This window comes from Staurois parvus, unplaced genomic scaffold (genome assembly GCF_062004578.1).
Source record: "Staurois parvus isolate SC_StPar_1 unplaced genomic scaffold, SC_StPar_1.0 ptg000336l, whole genome shotgun sequence".
NCBI lineage: Eukaryota > Metazoa > Chordata > Amphibia > Anura > Ranidae > Staurois > Staurois parvus.
The window spans coordinates 2,480,651-2,498,107 of record NW_028318132.1 but is presented as its reverse complement, the minus strand read 5'-3'; the positions used below and the strand labels follow the sequence as shown (position 1 = coordinate 2,498,107).

The 17,457-nt window shown below is 40.2% G+C and overlaps 1 protein-coding gene across 2 annotated transcripts in view; it reads right to left on the bottom strand.

Annotated features, from left to right (window-relative positions):
* Nucleotides 1-17,457, bottom strand: part of SGSM1 (small G protein signaling modulator 1) — a 283,179-nt gene that overhangs the window by 59,321 nt on the left and 206,401 nt on the right. The window contains exons 10-13 of one of the 2 annotated variants that reach the window (XM_089684112.1): nt 17,133-17,200; nt 12,896-13,059; nt 12,308-12,437; nt 8,394-8,510 (exon numbers count right to left, since the gene is read on the bottom strand). In XM_089684112.1, coding sequence (XP_089540238.1) covers nt 8,394-8,510; nt 12,308-12,437; nt 12,896-13,059; nt 17,133-17,200 — 479 coding nt within the window. The remainder of the gene's footprint in view (nt 1-8,393; nt 8,511-12,307; nt 12,438-12,895; nt 13,060-17,132; nt 17,201-17,457) is intronic. The other variant, XM_089684111.1, reaches the window with a different exon arrangement.

Here is a 17,457-nt window from a genome sequence, read left to right as displayed (position 1 = left end):
AGCCTGTTTCTGGATTAAGCTTCTCTGCTACCTTCCTTGAACTCAGACTGTTTCTAGATAACCCTGTGCCTGCTCTTTCTTTGGACTGTCTCTGGATAATGCTGTATACTGCCTATGTTTGGTCTGTTTTGCAAACAGGCCAGAAATTAGAACACTGTGTACCAAGACCTAAGGACAACCAATGGTATGGCCTGCTTGCCTTAAATGAACAGCGGCTGATAAAGGAGAACCAGCACTCGTCAGCTATAGTTTCTAACCTAGGCATTGGGACAAGTGCCACAAATTCTCTGTAGCAACCTTAAAGAAACCTCAGCCTAGTGGAGGTGCATGAGGACTTTCTTCTTTGTGTTTATCAGCTCATGCAGGTATATGGCATTTTAATGACATAAATGAAACATACTGTTGACAGGTAAACCATAGATTTTACAACATTTTTAAAGTTTTTAACAGAGTGGGGAAGATTAACACGTCTGCCGGGTTAATTTTTTTCCTGTCTTTGTACCATTGTGGAAATTCTCCTTCACTTTCTGTCTCACGGAAACCCCAAAATGTTAGAGGAAATCTCCAAAAAATACAGCCGCCCCAGAACACATTTCCCCATTATATTTATATCTTGTTCGGGACAACTCTAACATATTGGATTCCCTTTTGCTTTCTTTCTTTGCGACAACGGGCACATTTTCCTAGTGAGGATACCAAAAAAACTTTACAAAGGATCTAATCCTTCTTCCACTTTACCGAAAACTAAAAAAAAAAAAAAAGAAAACAAGAAATGAGAAAACTATCACTTTATTCTGCAATAACAACAGTCTGAAATACAATGTTATGTTCTTCTGATGTATTATGTTAGAATAACTTCAGAAACTTTCCCTTTGAGCTTTAGCAAAAAGGAACATTTTTTTTTCACTAGATGAGTTGTGTCTGCTCACTCTTCATATTGTTTGCACATGCCAATATTCCTGATTCCCAATCCACTTCTCTCACGGGTTGAATAAGTTGTAAAGTTTCTTTCACCCACTATTCTCTCCTTGACTCACAGGTATGATCATCATACTTCATATACTGCAGTGGCTGATAGAGCAAGCACAGAAGATTTAAATACTGTATACTTGTCTAACAGAACTTGGAGCGCATTACAGGACACAGATTTTCATAGACCCTGGGATACAGGCTGATACCTTTTGGTGATCGGACACTGGCAAAGATTTACTGGACATGCCTACCCCTATAACCCACTCCACGCCGTGACAGCTCAGTTTTATGCAAGCAATGAACAGTAACACAGAACAGGGGGGAAGGAAGATACTCCAAGATATGTTATTTGCGGGTAAGTCAAAATTACTTTTACCTTTATTGTACAGTAGAGGATACAAGTTGGATATTCACAGACCATGGGATGTTCCTAAGCAATGAATAAACATGGTGAACAACAACAAGGTAAACAGAACTGTACCAACAGGCCTAACAATAACAAAGACAACAGACCGCTGCAAGAACCTGCATCCACAGAAGTTTGAACATCCACCTGCCAGACCTTGGAGAACGTATGAACTGAAAACCAGATGGCAGAAGCTGGGCAACAAAGGCTTGATGTCAGAATGCCTAGGAAACTCCTACCAACCTGGTGGAGTGAGCACATATTAGTGAATGTGGTGGTTTATCATTTAGGGTGTAAGCTTTTGAAATGAGTTGTCTTATCCACCTAGCAATGGTGGATCTTGAAGAATGATGGCATTTGCGAGGTCCTGAGGGTAGGAAAATAAAGAGTCTGTCTTCCTAATAGAAACTGTAGGTTATAGGTTCACTCGGACGGTTCTGACCACATCCAAAAAATAAAGAGAAATCTCCTTTGGGTACTTAGAAACAGGGCACAAAGGGAGGATTGTTTTCAGTGGGGTAATAGGCTGACACCACTTTAGGAAGAAAGGTGGGATATGGGAGCAAGCCTTTGTCCTTGTGAAAAAGAGCTGCCAACTCTGTCCTTATAAAAGATAGATGCTAAGACATGTCTGACTGACATAATATCCATCAACAAAACTATTTTGCAGGGAAGATCATCCAAGGAGAGTTCCCTAATGGGTTCAAAGGATGGTTCTGCAGGGCAGAGGGAACCAAATTGAAGCCCTAAAGGAGCATGGGGTATTGTAAGGGTGGTCTAATCCGAGGAACACCTTGAATAAAGGTTTTTTACAAAGGAAAATTGAGCTAGAAGTTTTTTGTAATAAAATGGACAAGACCTAAACCTGTCCCTTAAGAATACTTAAATCCAGGACCCTGCATTCACTATATCTGGTCTCTCACAGTACACAGAACATGGAAGTGCAGTTATTTTAGTAAATATAAACTGCTAAATACTTTTTCTCATCAGCAGTTAGAGCAGTCTTGTGACTTCTATCAGTGTCCAGCAGAGCACATGTTAAAGCTTGCAGATGGAGTTTTCATTCTGCTCTAGGAGGATGCAGAACCCCTGACCTCTGTCTGGACAGCGCTGACTGGCCCTGTGATGATCACACGCACTCTCCAAAGAAAGGGAAAAAAAAACCTCTCTAGCAATACACACCAAACTGAGCATGTGCAGAGTGACAACACACGATAGGTCTTATCAGTAGAAGAGAGGGGGGCACTGGAAGAAGGGGAGGATTGGAGAAGTCAGGATCAAACAGCCTTTTTATACAATGAAGAGGATTAACCCCCCTAGGTTCCACAGTGATTATAACAAGCATGCTTTACTGTATATACAGACTAATTTTACTGTTGTGGGTTTAGTAACACTTTAAGGCAAAATTCTGGTCAAGTCCCAATTCTAGGAAGGCCAGAATGTAAGGCAGAGAATTTTCTAGGATTGAACTGCCTGTGTTTACACCAGGCAAAGGATTTCCAGGTATGACAGTACATTTTTCTGGAGGGAGGTCAAGAGAAAGACTGTGCTTGTTCCAGGCCAACAAGATGTTGCTAATGAGAGGCCTTGAATAGGATTGAGAAAAGGGTATAGCCTAGTATGAGGTTACCATGAAGACCAGAACTCTCAGAGAGTCTTACTGAGGAATGCGGCTTTGATCTTAAGATCCAAGTATGAGATCTTAGAGACAGAATTTTGTTTTCTGGAAGAAAGACCTGGGCGTGAACTGTGTTCAGATTAAGGCCTAAGCCCTGGTTCACACTAAGTGCAACTTTGAAAGCCACAGATCAGTGCAATTTGTACCTCTGATTTCACTGCAGTTTGCAACTTCATTTAATTGAAGTCAATGCAAGTTGCAATGAAATCAGAAAAAAGTGTTGCAGGAACTATTTTTGAATTGTGCTACTTCAAATCGCACTGATTAAGACTGTGTCATAGAAATACATTAGATGTAACTTTAGGTGCATTTTGTAAATTGCATGTTGCATCTGAAGTCGCACCAGTGTGAACCAGGCTAAGTATTCTAGATAAAGAAGAGGTTGGAGAGCAGACTTTTGAAACGTGATTACCCAACTGAAGTCCTGAAACATCTGAATAGTCCTTTGGACATGTACAGATACGTTGAAATGGAGATGAGACCTTCAGAAGGCGTTTGTCTAGGTAACCTGTTACTGGAATGCCCTGAGTTCTTAAAAGTGCAAGAAGAGGTGCAAGTATCTTTATGAATACTTTGGGTACAAAGGATAGGCTAAAGGGCAAAGAGACAACTTTGGACGTGTTTGTCTCCTACTACGAAGCACAGGAAGTGCTGATGAGGTGGGTGGGTAGTATAGATAAGCATTCTGGATGTCTACTAATGTAAAGAAAAGACTGCCGTTGGTTTGAGAAGAGAAAACATTGAGTTGAATTTTAAACTTTACTTTGTACTCCTTTGACACCTGCTACCCAGAGAAAGGCAAACGGTAACAGAGGTTCCCCGCACTCTTAGGAGAGAGGGCACCCAATTTATTGTGAAGATGATTTTGGGATGGACTTGGTAGATTTTATGTTCCAAGTCTTGCACCAAAAGGAAGAACTGAGTTTTGTTTTTAAAGATAAAGCCCGAGTAGAGCAATGAAGCACCTTTCTTTTTCAGTAGGTAGAAGCCCCTGAGGAATGGGGATTAGGAACCTTCCATTGTGGAAGCAGTACTTTGCTTCCTGCAATATCTTGGATGAACTTGTCAAGTACCCCTCCAAATAGACTTCTTCCTTCAAAAGGGCATATGTGTGGGGTGACATTTCCAGGTAGCTTCAGCTGGTCCAGTTTTTAACCTCACTACGCATGTGGATATAAATTAGAGCCATTCTGGAGATCTGTTTTATGATTTACCCTAGGACATCAGCACAAAACAGTAGGACAAGGCTTGATCCTAGTAGACATGATCCTGTTGGTTGTTCATTACTGTAGTCCATTTAGCTGCGGTCTGCCAAACAGAAATTGCAGCAACAGTCAGTTGCAGAGCTGCGAGAGTAAGGTTGTAGAAAGCCTTAAAAAGCATCTAAAATTCTGTCAGCAAAATCTTTAAATAAGGGGATGTCTTCTATACCTACTGTAGTACGTTTGTTTAAGTCTGAGCATGGTCATCCACTTGAACAGAGAACTTGCCAATGACTCTTGGTGGGGTGACAACTTTTTGAGGATTAACGCAACCTGCATAAATTACCCATTCTATTTGTTCATGAATGGGGAATGTCTTTTTAAGGCTTACCAGGTCTCTTAGTACCCAAGGGGAAATCGTGAGATGAAGCAAATCGAGTGTATTAAGGCCAAGGTTTTTGCACACAAAATTGAGCACATCTACATTGGCAAGCATATTGCGTGAATTCATAACATCAGGTGAATGAGAAGCTGGGAGTGAGAAATATTCTGCGGCCTCCTCTAATGTTGCCTCTAGGTCCTCTTCATCCCTCTCAATATATGCATCCTCTAGAGGAGGTATTTCACTCTCAGACTCACAGACAAGTGGTTTTGTGTTCTTGACAGGGATGGCTGTATTAAAGGATAAGTTCACCTTTTATAACATGATACATGTTACACCCATACTCAGGGAGTAACATGTACCATGTTTAGAATAGACTGGCCCCCACTCCACCGCTTTAACTGCTAGCTGAGATCTTCCCCTTCCACTAGCTGTCAAAATTTTTACAAAATGTGGCCGTGTAATGCTCTGTCCGCCCGTCACTCATTCACAGTCCTCTGTGAATGAGAAACTACAAATTCCGACAACCTTAGTGGATGTTGGCTTGTAGTTCTCAATGAACTACCACGGCACTGTGGCGCACCGTGGTAGTTCATTGGTTCTTCCTGTCAGTATATCTGCTTTTCCCGGATGGGCAAGCAGATATACTGACAGGTCTGCAGGAGACCTGCATGGCACCAGCGATCGGCAATGGTGCAATGGTTTACAGGCTCCTGCAACCAAAAATAATAAATGCACATTTTTTTACCTGCAAAGAAATGTGCATTTATTATTTTTTAGCAAAGGTGAACTTTAAGCAGATATTCTTTAAGCAGATAGTTGTCCAAGAAAGTGACATATTTGCAAGCCAGAATCAGATACTGATGTTAAAATCAGGTCCTATGCTTCTATACCCTATATCCCAGATTTCTCATCCTATTATCATCTGGAATTTCAGATGCTTTACGGTTTATTTATGCAACCCTAATGCAGTCCTTCCTCCCTGCTATTTTTTAACTGTGACTGTATGTACACGTACTTGGTTTTGTGATTATAAAACTGAAAATAAAGAGTTGAAAAAAACCCCAAAAAACCACTGTATGAGTGTTTTGTGGGCCTTTGGCAAAGCAAATGTTCACATGAACATCTGCCACAGTTCCCTTTTCCCTGTTTTTTACCACTGCTATCGGTGAGGATATTCCCCTGTGGGGTACTCATGGAGTAGGTCATGGAAATGGAGTAAGCGCACCCGTGAAGGAGTATGCAGTAACCCGTGTGTAGACCTCCCTGTAAGCAAAAGGGCAGTAAGAAGTGCTGGAGTACCCTTAAAAGGGACTGTAAGTGGAAGCTGTTGGTAACAGTGTGACTTGTGTTTTCATGTAATACCTAGTTATCCACCTGAGACTACACTCTGAATGGTAGAATTTTTACTGACAAGTTAAAAAATTTCAACACTGTACAAGTGAACCATATTTAAACATAACTCCCAGTTTCCTGATCATTTTTAACACAAAACAATTCTTATATAGAAGTATTGGCCCAGTACAGGGTAAATCTCTCTTACCTGTCCATATCACTGATACCTAATTAGGGTCCAGACTTTACCCATCAAAGGCAGTTAGGAATACCCCACGGGGGGACTTTAAGGTCTGAGTTCCATAAAGATAGACCATAACCCTAGACCTGCATAGCACCCTGTGGCTTACAACCCACCTTACACAAACTGTCAAAGTAAGCACCCAACTAGGATATTGTCCCGAAAGCATTATTACAGGCCTTCCCCACAGTGTGGGGTTCAGGTACAGATCCCAAGGTCATATCGAGCTTGCACCCGTTCGAATACACTGCTTCTACTGCTGAATTAAAAGACTTTGAAGAGTTGATTAAAGAATTTGAACTAAAGTAGTAAACTATTGAAGAAAATGACTTCTCCATAAGGGAGAAGGGTTCCATCACCTTAGGATACGAACAAAAAACTGAGCTCCCACAAAGTGGAGTAGGGTTATAGGGCTACACCTAGTAGAGAATGTCCAGCAAAACTTTGCCAGTGTCCAATCACCTGAAGGTACACAGGCTATAACCCAGGGTCTATGAACACCCAGCCTGTGTCCTGTACTGTACAATTAGGATATAGTACGTAGTGCAGTTTGATATAGAAAAGTCAGGGAGAGTACCTTATGTAACAAAGATCAGTTCATTCCAATCCATATCTAGTGATATCACTGCTACCTTCTGTGTTGTCAATTCTAATCTGAACACGTGCATTTGACACTGCAACTTAACTAATGCAGGAGTTCCCAGCTTTAACAGTTTGTGATCTCCTGTTATTACATTAAATAAGTGAAATATAGAATGTTTTATTTCTGGCTACAGCACTGAAAATGTTGATTTGAACAAGTATTTGAGGCAGATGCCTTCCTTGCTTTATCTCCTTGTACGCAGTCACAGTGCAGACAAGTTGAAAATAGTGCAATGTTTACATTAGCCTGATCCTGAATATGATTACAGGTCTCAAGGTACAGGGAAAAAAAAGCAAGAGCTAGGTTATATTTGCAATATTGATTGATATCCCTGTATGTATCAATTACACTACTGTGCTACAGTTATCCTTTAATTTGTTATTTTTTAAGACAATTAACAATATAAAAATCTTTTTTGCAGGTTTAAGAAGACTTTTGTGTTAATGTGATATAACAGTACATTGTGGAGATCTGCAGGTAAGATTACAGTTTCTTAATCTGATTATCAGATTTTAAATCAAAATTGCTAATAATTAAATAATTATACAGAAATTATTTGTGATTACGTTACGTTTTTCACCAATCATGGCATAATTTGTTAAAATTAATTTTGATTACGTAATAGTATAATGATTAATCACAATTACTACGATATGACCAATCTTATCCCCTGAGTATTTTTAAATACTGTATCACTTTTTACAGGATAGGGGATAGGAGCTGGAAACCCCATGCTGCCATTTGTTAAGGATATAAGACAAAGTAGGAAATAAAAAAAACGGCTGCCTGTATTAATATCTACTAGACATTGTCCACATTTACTGGTATATTTTGATTTATTTAAAATGCTAAGAATAATGTGCAGAATAAAGCAATCCATAGCAATTGGCTAGCTTGTTCCAAACAAATAATGGTGTTAACAGAAGGCTTGCTATAGATTACAGAATATTGCATATCATTACAGTTCTTTGCATTGTTATGGAATAGGACCATAGCCATTAGTGGGCTCTCACATTCTTATATGTTAACTGCATTAGTCTGCACTACTAAGCAGTGTAACTACAGGTTTTGTACTATATACCTCACGGGTGAGCAACACTTAGGCTGAGTACATTACAAAATACATTGTGTAAACAAGCATAATTAGAGCATATGATACATTTTTCGTGTGTGAGTTTCTTTATGCTCAAATTATATTTTTGATGGCACCACAAAGGCAGAAGACAATAATTAAGGCATTTTAGCATTCTTAAAAGTGGCTTTTGGAAGGATTACCACAAGTGGATCTTTCTTATAAATAAAAGTATAACTGTAAATAACGTGCTTAAAAAAAGAGATACAGGAAATTACACTTATAAAGAATCATATAAAGATTGATGACTTACATAAAGTACCTAAGTCAGTCTTTTAGTCACAGTTATGAACCACATTCAAAAATAAAGTTATTTTTGGGGATTCTTTATATCCCAGATGGCAACATGGTTTATTCAGCACAAGGGGTGTTATAAATAGTATAAGGGGTGTTACAGCAGACCCAATACGGTGGGGTCCTGACAAGATGTCTCAGAATGCTTTTGGATCACTGTAGTCTGACTTGCTGGGCTCTTAGACCTCACGTGGTAAATGGAAGTGGAACAAGGGAGATTTGAATCTGGAGGATGAGAATAATGATGCAAGGTAACTACAAAAGGAAGATGGAAAGTCAATAAGGATAAATAAACACTGGCAGTACTTATCTAGATAGCCTTCTCATTATTTGTAACTGTGTTTTGAATGGGATTTCAGATCTAACATTATAGCTCATGTAAACTGTGCAACTGCAAGAAAAAGCAAGACAGCCCATAGGGGGCTTTTGAAATTTACCTGACATAGGGGGTAGTGATAATCTCAGGAAAAACCAATACTTTCAACAGCACGCATGGAAAAAACATTGCTGCACACAGGCTGATCAGAATACTTAACTATTCACGTGGCAATTTGTTTTCAGCACTAGAAGTAAAATATCTGATAACTAGACAAGGACATAGCAGGTGCATTTGGTAATGTCCTTTAAAAGACTTATCACATGGGGTAAAACAATGGGTATGTGGTAGGGTCAAACAGAGAGCCACTTTGGAGTCTATAACCCTGATTTATTTTGATCCTGATTTAGTAAAATGTTCACTCATCTTAATGAGTGGTGTTGTGGGAGAGCCAAATGAGACCTTGCACATGATTGGATGATTGAAGTCATCACATTTTCACTCACTCACTAAGCCTAGGCTTGACAAATCCTGGTGCCTGGGCTTTTGTCAGCCCATTAACTGTTACAGGTATGCACAATGTGTATTGCCAATGCCTTGGACATGCAGTACCAGGTGCTGGGCAGGTAGTTTTTTTTCTAATTGCTTGTCAGGTGGAAGCATTTGGGTGGCTCCGCTGCTTCCGATTGCTTCCACACATATGGGTAAAGTGCCACCTCGAGCCTGCCCCCTGCTATGTAACCTGGGCTCTGCTTGCCCATCTGCAGGGTCGGCATAGTGAGTGCCACAGGGTAGAGGGGAAGGAAGACTGCGGACACACATTCCTTACCTGGAAGCAACGTGTGTGACATCACTTCCAGGTCCCTGTTGACAGTTTTCCTAGTATGGCCTGGTAAGAATTTAATGCAGTGCGATCTTCACTGCATTAGATTATATTCAGTGGATCACTGGAGAGACATGCAGAGTCTTTTAGACCCTTCATGTCTCAGTAAAGAGAACCTGCCATCATAGGGGACTTTTTGTCCCCATGTGATAAAAAAAGATAGGCAAAAACATTTTTTTTTAATTATAAGAAATTAAATTTACACCAAAGCACATGAAATCCCCCCCCAAAAGAAAAATGTTTAGCGCCCCCCCAGATATGTACAAATGTAAATGCAAGTGTTGGGGTGCCTACGCATGAAAACATTGATTGTGATACACATGTTACATATAGCCTCACACCATGGAATGAGAGAAATAATTCTACCTCCAGACCTCTCCCATAACGCTAAACTGATGACCTATAGGGGCTTTTAAAGCAATGCCTATAGAAAATATAGGGTACTGAAGTTTGGCTCCCAATTTTTTTAGCTCACTCCTAGATTCAAAGCAAATTTGTCAAGCCCTGCACTAAGCGAAATAGAAAATTGCTTGCAAATTTAAAATTTACTTAACTTAAGGAATGGGGTGACTGGGTAATATTTGCTAATTAAACTTTCACTTTGAAAGCGAACATGATCGATTCCTTTAGTAAATCAACCCCTACATCTATTGCATTTTGTGTATAAAAACGAAGTACCGTATTTTTCGCTCCATAAGACGCACTTTTTTCCCCCCAAAAAAGGGGGGAAAATGTCTGTGCGTCTTATGGAGCGAATATGGAGCGGCTGGTCCGGTATTTCCACCGCCGCCGTGCAGAATACCGGGCCGGCCACTCAGCTCTGCAGCGGGACCTTATAGAGATGAGTGCTGACCTTTGGGGAGGGGGGGAGCGGGTACCTGAATTTGACAGGTACCCGCTCCCACTTCCGTAGAGTTGTTCTTTCATCTTACCTGTTCCTCTATCCAGCGGCGCGCTGTCTTCCCGGCTTCTGTAGTGTGGGCATGACAGCCGGGTGCCAAGTGCGCATGCGCAAGAAGCGGTGCTTTTTGTGAATGGTAAGGCGGCACCTGGGACACATGACAGATCCCAGAAGCCGCCGGACCAATCACAAAGCGCAAGTGCTTCTCGCTCATGCGCACTGGGCACCCGGCTGTCATGCCGAGCGTCATTACAGAAGCCGGGAAGACAGCGCGCGGCTGGACAGAGAAACAGGTAAGATCAAAGAACAACTCTGCGGAAGTAGGAGCGGGTACCTGTCAAATTCAGGTACCCGCTCCCCACCTCCCCAAAGGTCAGCAGTCATCTCCTGTACTATCCACAGTCTCTGGTCATCTCCTGTACTATGTCCGCAGTCTCTGGTCATCCCTGTACTATGTCCGCAGTCTCTGGTCATCTCCTGTACTGTGTCCGCACTCTCTGGTCATCTCCTGTACTGTGTCCGCAGTCTCTGGTCATCTCCTGTACTGTGTCTGCAGTCTCTGGTCATCTCCTGTACTGTGGCCGCAGTCTCTGGTCATCTCCTGTACTGTGTCCGCAGTCTCTGGTCATCTCCTGTACTGTCTGCAGTCTCTGGTCATCTCCTGTACTGTCCGCAGTCTCTGGTCATCTCCTGTACTGTGTCCGCAGTCTCTGGTCATCTCCTGTACTGTGTCCGCAGTCTCTGGTCATCTCCTGTACTGTGTCCACAGTCTCTGGTCATCTCCTGTACTGTGTCCGCAGTCTCTGGTCATCTCCTGTACTGTGTCTGCAGTCTCTGGTCATCTCCTGTACTGTGTCCGCAGTCTCTGGTCATCCCTGTACTATGTCCGCAGTCTCTGGTCATCTCCTGTACTGTGTCCGCAGTCTCTGGTCATCTCCTGTACTATGTCTGCAGTCTCTGGTCATCTCCTGTACTGTGTCCGCAGTCTCTGGTCATCCCTGTACTATGTCCGCAGTCTCTGGTCATCTCCTGTACTGTGTCCGCAGTCTCTGGTCATCTCCTGTACTATGTCCGCAGTCTCTGGTCATCTCCTGTACTATGTCTGCAGTCTCTGGTCATCTCCTGTACTATGTCTGCAGTCCATTAGTTCAGAATTTTTTTTTTCCTGTTTTCTGCCTCTAAAACCTAGGTGCGTCTTATGGTCAGGTGCGTCTTATGGAGCGAAAAATACGGTACTTCTCTAGAAAGAAAAATGGTCTTTAAGCCTGCATATTTTTTTGCTTTAGCTCTCCCTCAACTTATCAAAACTATGCAAAACACTCTCATGCACAAGAGCCTTTAAGAATCTAAACTGGCAGAGCTTTCCAGAAATAAAGTGTTTATGTGATGAACTGCATTTGCACACTTTTATATTTATAACACAGATTTTGCAATGTATCAAATGGACAGAAATAACGTCTATTACATAACCATCCTACTTAGGATTTGTAGCTTTCTGCCCACAATAACAGCAAACATACTAATAAACTAACTGGCTTCCACTCAGTCCTGCCTGCTATTTATGCACATGTGTATGACTGAAGTTGGGGCATTACATTTTCATTTCCTTCTGGGGCTGGGACTAGTATAAAGGTCTCTGATATTTTACTCATATACAGTATAAAGAAATAACATTTCATATATGAGCATAATATTATGAATATTAATAATGAGAATTATTAGGAAAAAAAAGTGTACACTTAATAAAAGAAGGCTTTTACCATGAAACTTAATGTGAAATGTAAAACAAAAAAAACGATAGCATTCAACTTACAACATGGTATTATAGAATTTATCTGACAAAGTCATACTACTCTTTTCCTTGGTTTAAAAGGCATGAAAAATACTTGTCATTAGGCAGGATAGCATAGCTAGATCCATACCAAACTCAGAATGACTCCCTGGGTAAATAATTCTGAAAACATAGTCTGTGGCTTCATCTTCTTCTTTGTCTGAGGTGGATTCAGAGGACCCCTGAGGACTTCGCTTTCTTAGCTTGGGAAACACTTTACCCTGCATAATTAACAGAAAATGCAAAAAAAAAAAAAAAAAATGTATAAGAAGGTGGTCTGATGATGTTTTTTTGTTTCAGGAAACATACTTCAACATTTCAGTCTTGTGGCCTATACATGATGGCTTAATGAATCCTGTGTCCCTTGTTCATTACAAACATTTTTTTCTATTACTGTGAGCTTTTCTCTTATATACATTAAGGTAAGTTTACAAAGTTACACAAAGAAAAGGCTACAATTTAGCCATTCGGTAATTCTCACCCCTCATTCTGAATGTTTTTTTTTTTAAAGGGTATTTATTTATGGTGTGTTAGCTTTGTGAATTGAGGTCATTATATTTAAATTACTAGAAGATTTTACAGAAAAATACAAAAATACATTCCTACAACTTAGCATGAAACTACTGCATGATCTTTACAGAAACATAAATATAAAGAATGTGTACATCCTTAGGAATACCTTTCCTCTTTGGGACCACAGTGGGGGATCAAGCTGCCCATGTGGAAGTAGACCATTTTCCAAACAGGATAAAAACTGCAGGAGATGTCCACCACGGGGAAACCTGAGGGGAGGTCTTTGTATTCCGTCCTGACTGACTAGTACCACAGTGCCACCACTGTCTACTGTTGATTGAGAAAAAAATAGAAGTTAGCCACAAGAGTATTGCTGTATTTTAGTAGCAGGTGAAATATCAACATAAGGGAATTTTCTAATTTAAAGTATTTATTCCCTCTTTGTAATGTAAAGAGGTCAGAGTGTCTTGCTGTAAACCACACTGACAGTTACTTGGCAACATTCCCGGCAATTACACAAATGGGTTTCAGGAATGTACTTTATACTACTTTCTTTTATCTTATATTACAGATTAATTTAGGTAGCAACGAATATGTTACAGAATGGAAAAGATTGGCATGAGAATATCACAGCATCCTGCCTCAGTACTCCTTTCATCTCTCAGCTTTGGTATCAGCAGTCAGTGGGCTGGCTCTTAGGAGGAGTTATGCAAATTTTAATATGACTTCCCTGCCAAGAAAAGAAAAACCTGGTTGCTAGTCTCAACAAATCCAAATCATGTATGACTACTTCAAAATTATACAAAAAGAAGCCATACAGACTTGTGTTAAAAACCATGGTGAAAAGAAAAAATAAAAATAAAATCTCTGACACATTCACATAAGCCCACTCCCTCAAGGATATGAGTCCGCCCAATTGGTACCAATATAATATCTAGGTATTGTAATCAAAATCCCCTCTCCTGCAGAGATTATCAGTAAGAGCAGGAGAGTGTGTTAATAGTCGCAAGCATAAATTAATAAAATGGATAAGCAATTACTAGGGTATCCCTCCCTAGTATGTTGGTGGATAAAGGCCCTCATAAGGATGAACCCTAAAAAATGTAATGAATGCAAGTAGTCCCAAATACAACCCCAATGTCCCAAAAAGGTTGGGACAGGGCCATATTTACCACGGACTAGCATCCCCGTCTAATCTTGCCTGAGCATATGCTATTCTAAAACCTGAATATAACTTTCAGCATTGATGTTGCATTTTCAGATATGCAATCTGCCCATTCCATATGCACCAATCCACCCTATACCATCAGGGATACAGGCATTTGAACTGAGAGCTGACAGTCCCTCTCAGGACAGGACAGTCCCTCTCCTCTTTAGTCCAGAGGACCCTGCACCAATGGTTGCCAAAAAGAATTACAAATGGACCATTCATATAAGTGTGGTGACCAGCGGTGTAAAACACTGATCAATGCTAAGACACACAAAAAACAGTTGTTTTCTATGTGTCATATTCACACAGAAATGCAGTGATCTGCAATAAGATGCATATATGCTGCATTTTATCACAGTGCACTGCACAGGATCAAATGTCACTGTACAGCAGCACAGTGCATTGCGCTGCTGTACAGTGACATGGATGAAGTGTCAGTTTTGTATACTTCAGATAAAGTTTGTACATAATCAAAAAAAAAGGAGTTGTGTGATGTGCTTAATCATGCACCACACCACCCCCTACTGTCGGCCCACTGCAGCCAGAACAGACAGCTGCTGCACAGATAAAGCGCAGCTGTTTGTTTATTGTGGATGGGCCCCGACATTATCTAGATATTAAATTAGTACCAACTGAGCAGATTCATCCCCTGGAGATTTTATTTTTATTTTCTCTTTTCACCATGGTTATTAATATGTCTATGGCTACTTTTTGTATAATAAATGTTGTTACATATTGCTTGAGATTGCATTTTGTTGAAGTATTCATCCATGATTTAGGTTTGTTAAGACAACTAGTCAGATTTTTCTTTTCCCTTTATTGGGAGGAGGGGTAATTTACTGGATACCAGTGGACTCTGAACTAGGTTTGTTATTTTGGCCTTGAGTCAGCCTATTGTTTTTTTTTCTTCTAACTTCAAAATACCTTAATGGATACCAATCTGGAACATTTGGAGTTCCTAGGCAGCCTATATTTGCTTCCAAACCAACCTAAGTAATGCTAACACGTTATGCCGAATCTCCATGATTGAAAGAACTGAAATTCAATGTATGAAAGAGGAAGGCCAGGGATAGTGGGGAAGGCCAGGGATAGTAAGGAAGGGAATAAGATAGGAATAAAAGAGTTAGATAATGCTGGAAGTCCTCCAGCCAGCAAATGAGAATGAGACTGACTTTGACTTGCTGCATCCTCTAATGCACTGCAACTTCAGTACAGGAGATGAGCCTGCACAACCTGACAAGACTAAGTACAGCAGGGGTTATATCTGTCTAAATGGCTGAAACACCAAGACTTAAATAGCACGTTTCTGTTGTCTGTGAGGGTAATTTAATTTTAGTGGCTTTTGATTTTGTAAACATATTTAAATGTTTAAACCAAACCAACCAACTTTCTTATACAGCAAGTACAAGGTTTTATTTTAAAAATAAAAAGTACAAGATGCATCAATTACATTCTGTTTGAAAGCATGCTTGATTTCCAATAAGAAAGTCTTGCACTGCTTGCACATTTGGAATTACTCTATATCTAAGTAAGCCAGATTGTCACAGGGAGGAACAGTGTGCTTTTCTGTCTGTGACCCACTCAGCAGTCGGTATAATCTGTTCTCTATGTTAATTTTTGTACTTTCTAGAACAGCTCTAGGTTGAACTGCATGGAGCATCTACTATTGTGTTTTTTTCCCATATTTACATGTTTAAAAGAGAACTAAAAGTTGAGTTTTATTACCGAACCTACTGCATAAATTAAAATATACACTCACCGGCCACTTTACTAGGTACATTTGTTCAATTGCTTGGTAACACAAATTGCTAATCAGCCAATAACATGCATTTAGGCATCTGGACGTGGTAAGGACGACTTGCTGAAGTTCAAACTGAGCATCAGAATGGGGAAGAAAGGGGATTTAAATGACTTTGAACATGGCATGGTTGTTGGTACCAGACGTACTGGTCTGAGTATTTCAAAAACCACTGATGTACTGGAATTTTAATTCACAACCATCTCTAAGGAAATCAAGACTCATCTATCCAGGCAATGTTTATCCGTCTTCTATTGTCCAATTTTGATGAGCCAATGCGGATTGTAGCCTGTGTTTCCTGTTCTTTGCAGACAGGAGTGGCACTTGGTGTGGTCTTCTGCTGCTGTAGCCCATCTGCTTCAAGGTGCATTCAGAGATAGTATACTGCATACCTTGGTTGTAACGATTGGTTATTTGAGTTACTGTTGCCTGTCATCTATAACTAGTCTGCCCATTCTCCTCTGACCTCAACAAGGCATTTTCATCCACACAACTACTGCTCACTGGATGTTTTCTCTTTTTCGGACCATTCTCTGTAAACCCTAGAGATTGTTGTGAGTGATGTGATGGTTGCCTGGTTGAAGGAGTCTCGATTTCCCTAGAGATGGTTGTGCATGAAAATCCCAGTAGGTCAGCAGTTTTTGAAATACTCAGACCAGCCCATCTGGCACCAACAACCATGCCACGTTCAAAGTCACTTAAATCCCCTTTCTTCCCCATTGTGATGCTCGATTTTAACTTCAGCAAGTCATGTTCACCATCTCTAGATGCCTAAATGCATTGAGTTGCTGCCATGTGTCGAGTGTATATAAAACGATGTATTTTATTAACTACTTCCCATCTGCCCTATAGCAGAAGTACTGCTACAGGGTGGCACGAGTGCGCAAAATCACGTATATATTCAGTTCAGATGCGTTCCGGATGCGTTTTTTCACGTAAACCAATTAGTTTACACATATTGGGATTTTTATTAGCATGCAGCAGAATATATTTGGTCTAAATTTATGACAAAATCAGATTTTTTACTGGACATGTTTAATAGCATAAAGTCAAAAATATTGGGTTTTTTTGTCGGTCTATTTCTTTTTCAATACCACCAAAAGAAAGCTCTATTTGTGGGAAAAAAAAGGAGGTAAATTTAATTTGGGTGCAGCGTTGCATGACCGTGCAATTGTCAGTTAAAGTAACGCAGCGCCGTAATGCAAAAAATGGCCTGGTCAGGAAGGGGGGTAAATCCTCTGGAGGGCAAGTGGTTTAAGGCCTCGCTAAAGCCCCAATTACATTTTTGAACAATAAATAACACATATAGAGACATACTTCATCTAAAATAAATAAATGCATTATCAAAAAAAACCACAAAAACTTCAATATAGAAGTGACTGAGCTAGTGTGTACCTTGCTGGTGACAATGTAGATATACTATTTCTTCTAGGCGAATAGTCATTGCATAGTCCCAATAAACACTAAAACAAAAACAAAGAAAAGGGATAAAAATAGGAGATTCTGGCAAAACCAGGGTTATTGTTTCGGTGGTCTTTTGTTGGTCTTCTCCTCCTCCCTTTATTTTTCTAAACAGAGTGTATTGTAAATCAATTTTCCCCTGATACTATGTATTTACTGTAAAGCAGAACTTCATTCTCTCAATCAGCATTGACTATTTTTAATCCTTATGCTGCTAGCATTAGTAAATAGATAGAAAAATATATTAACTTTTAAAAAA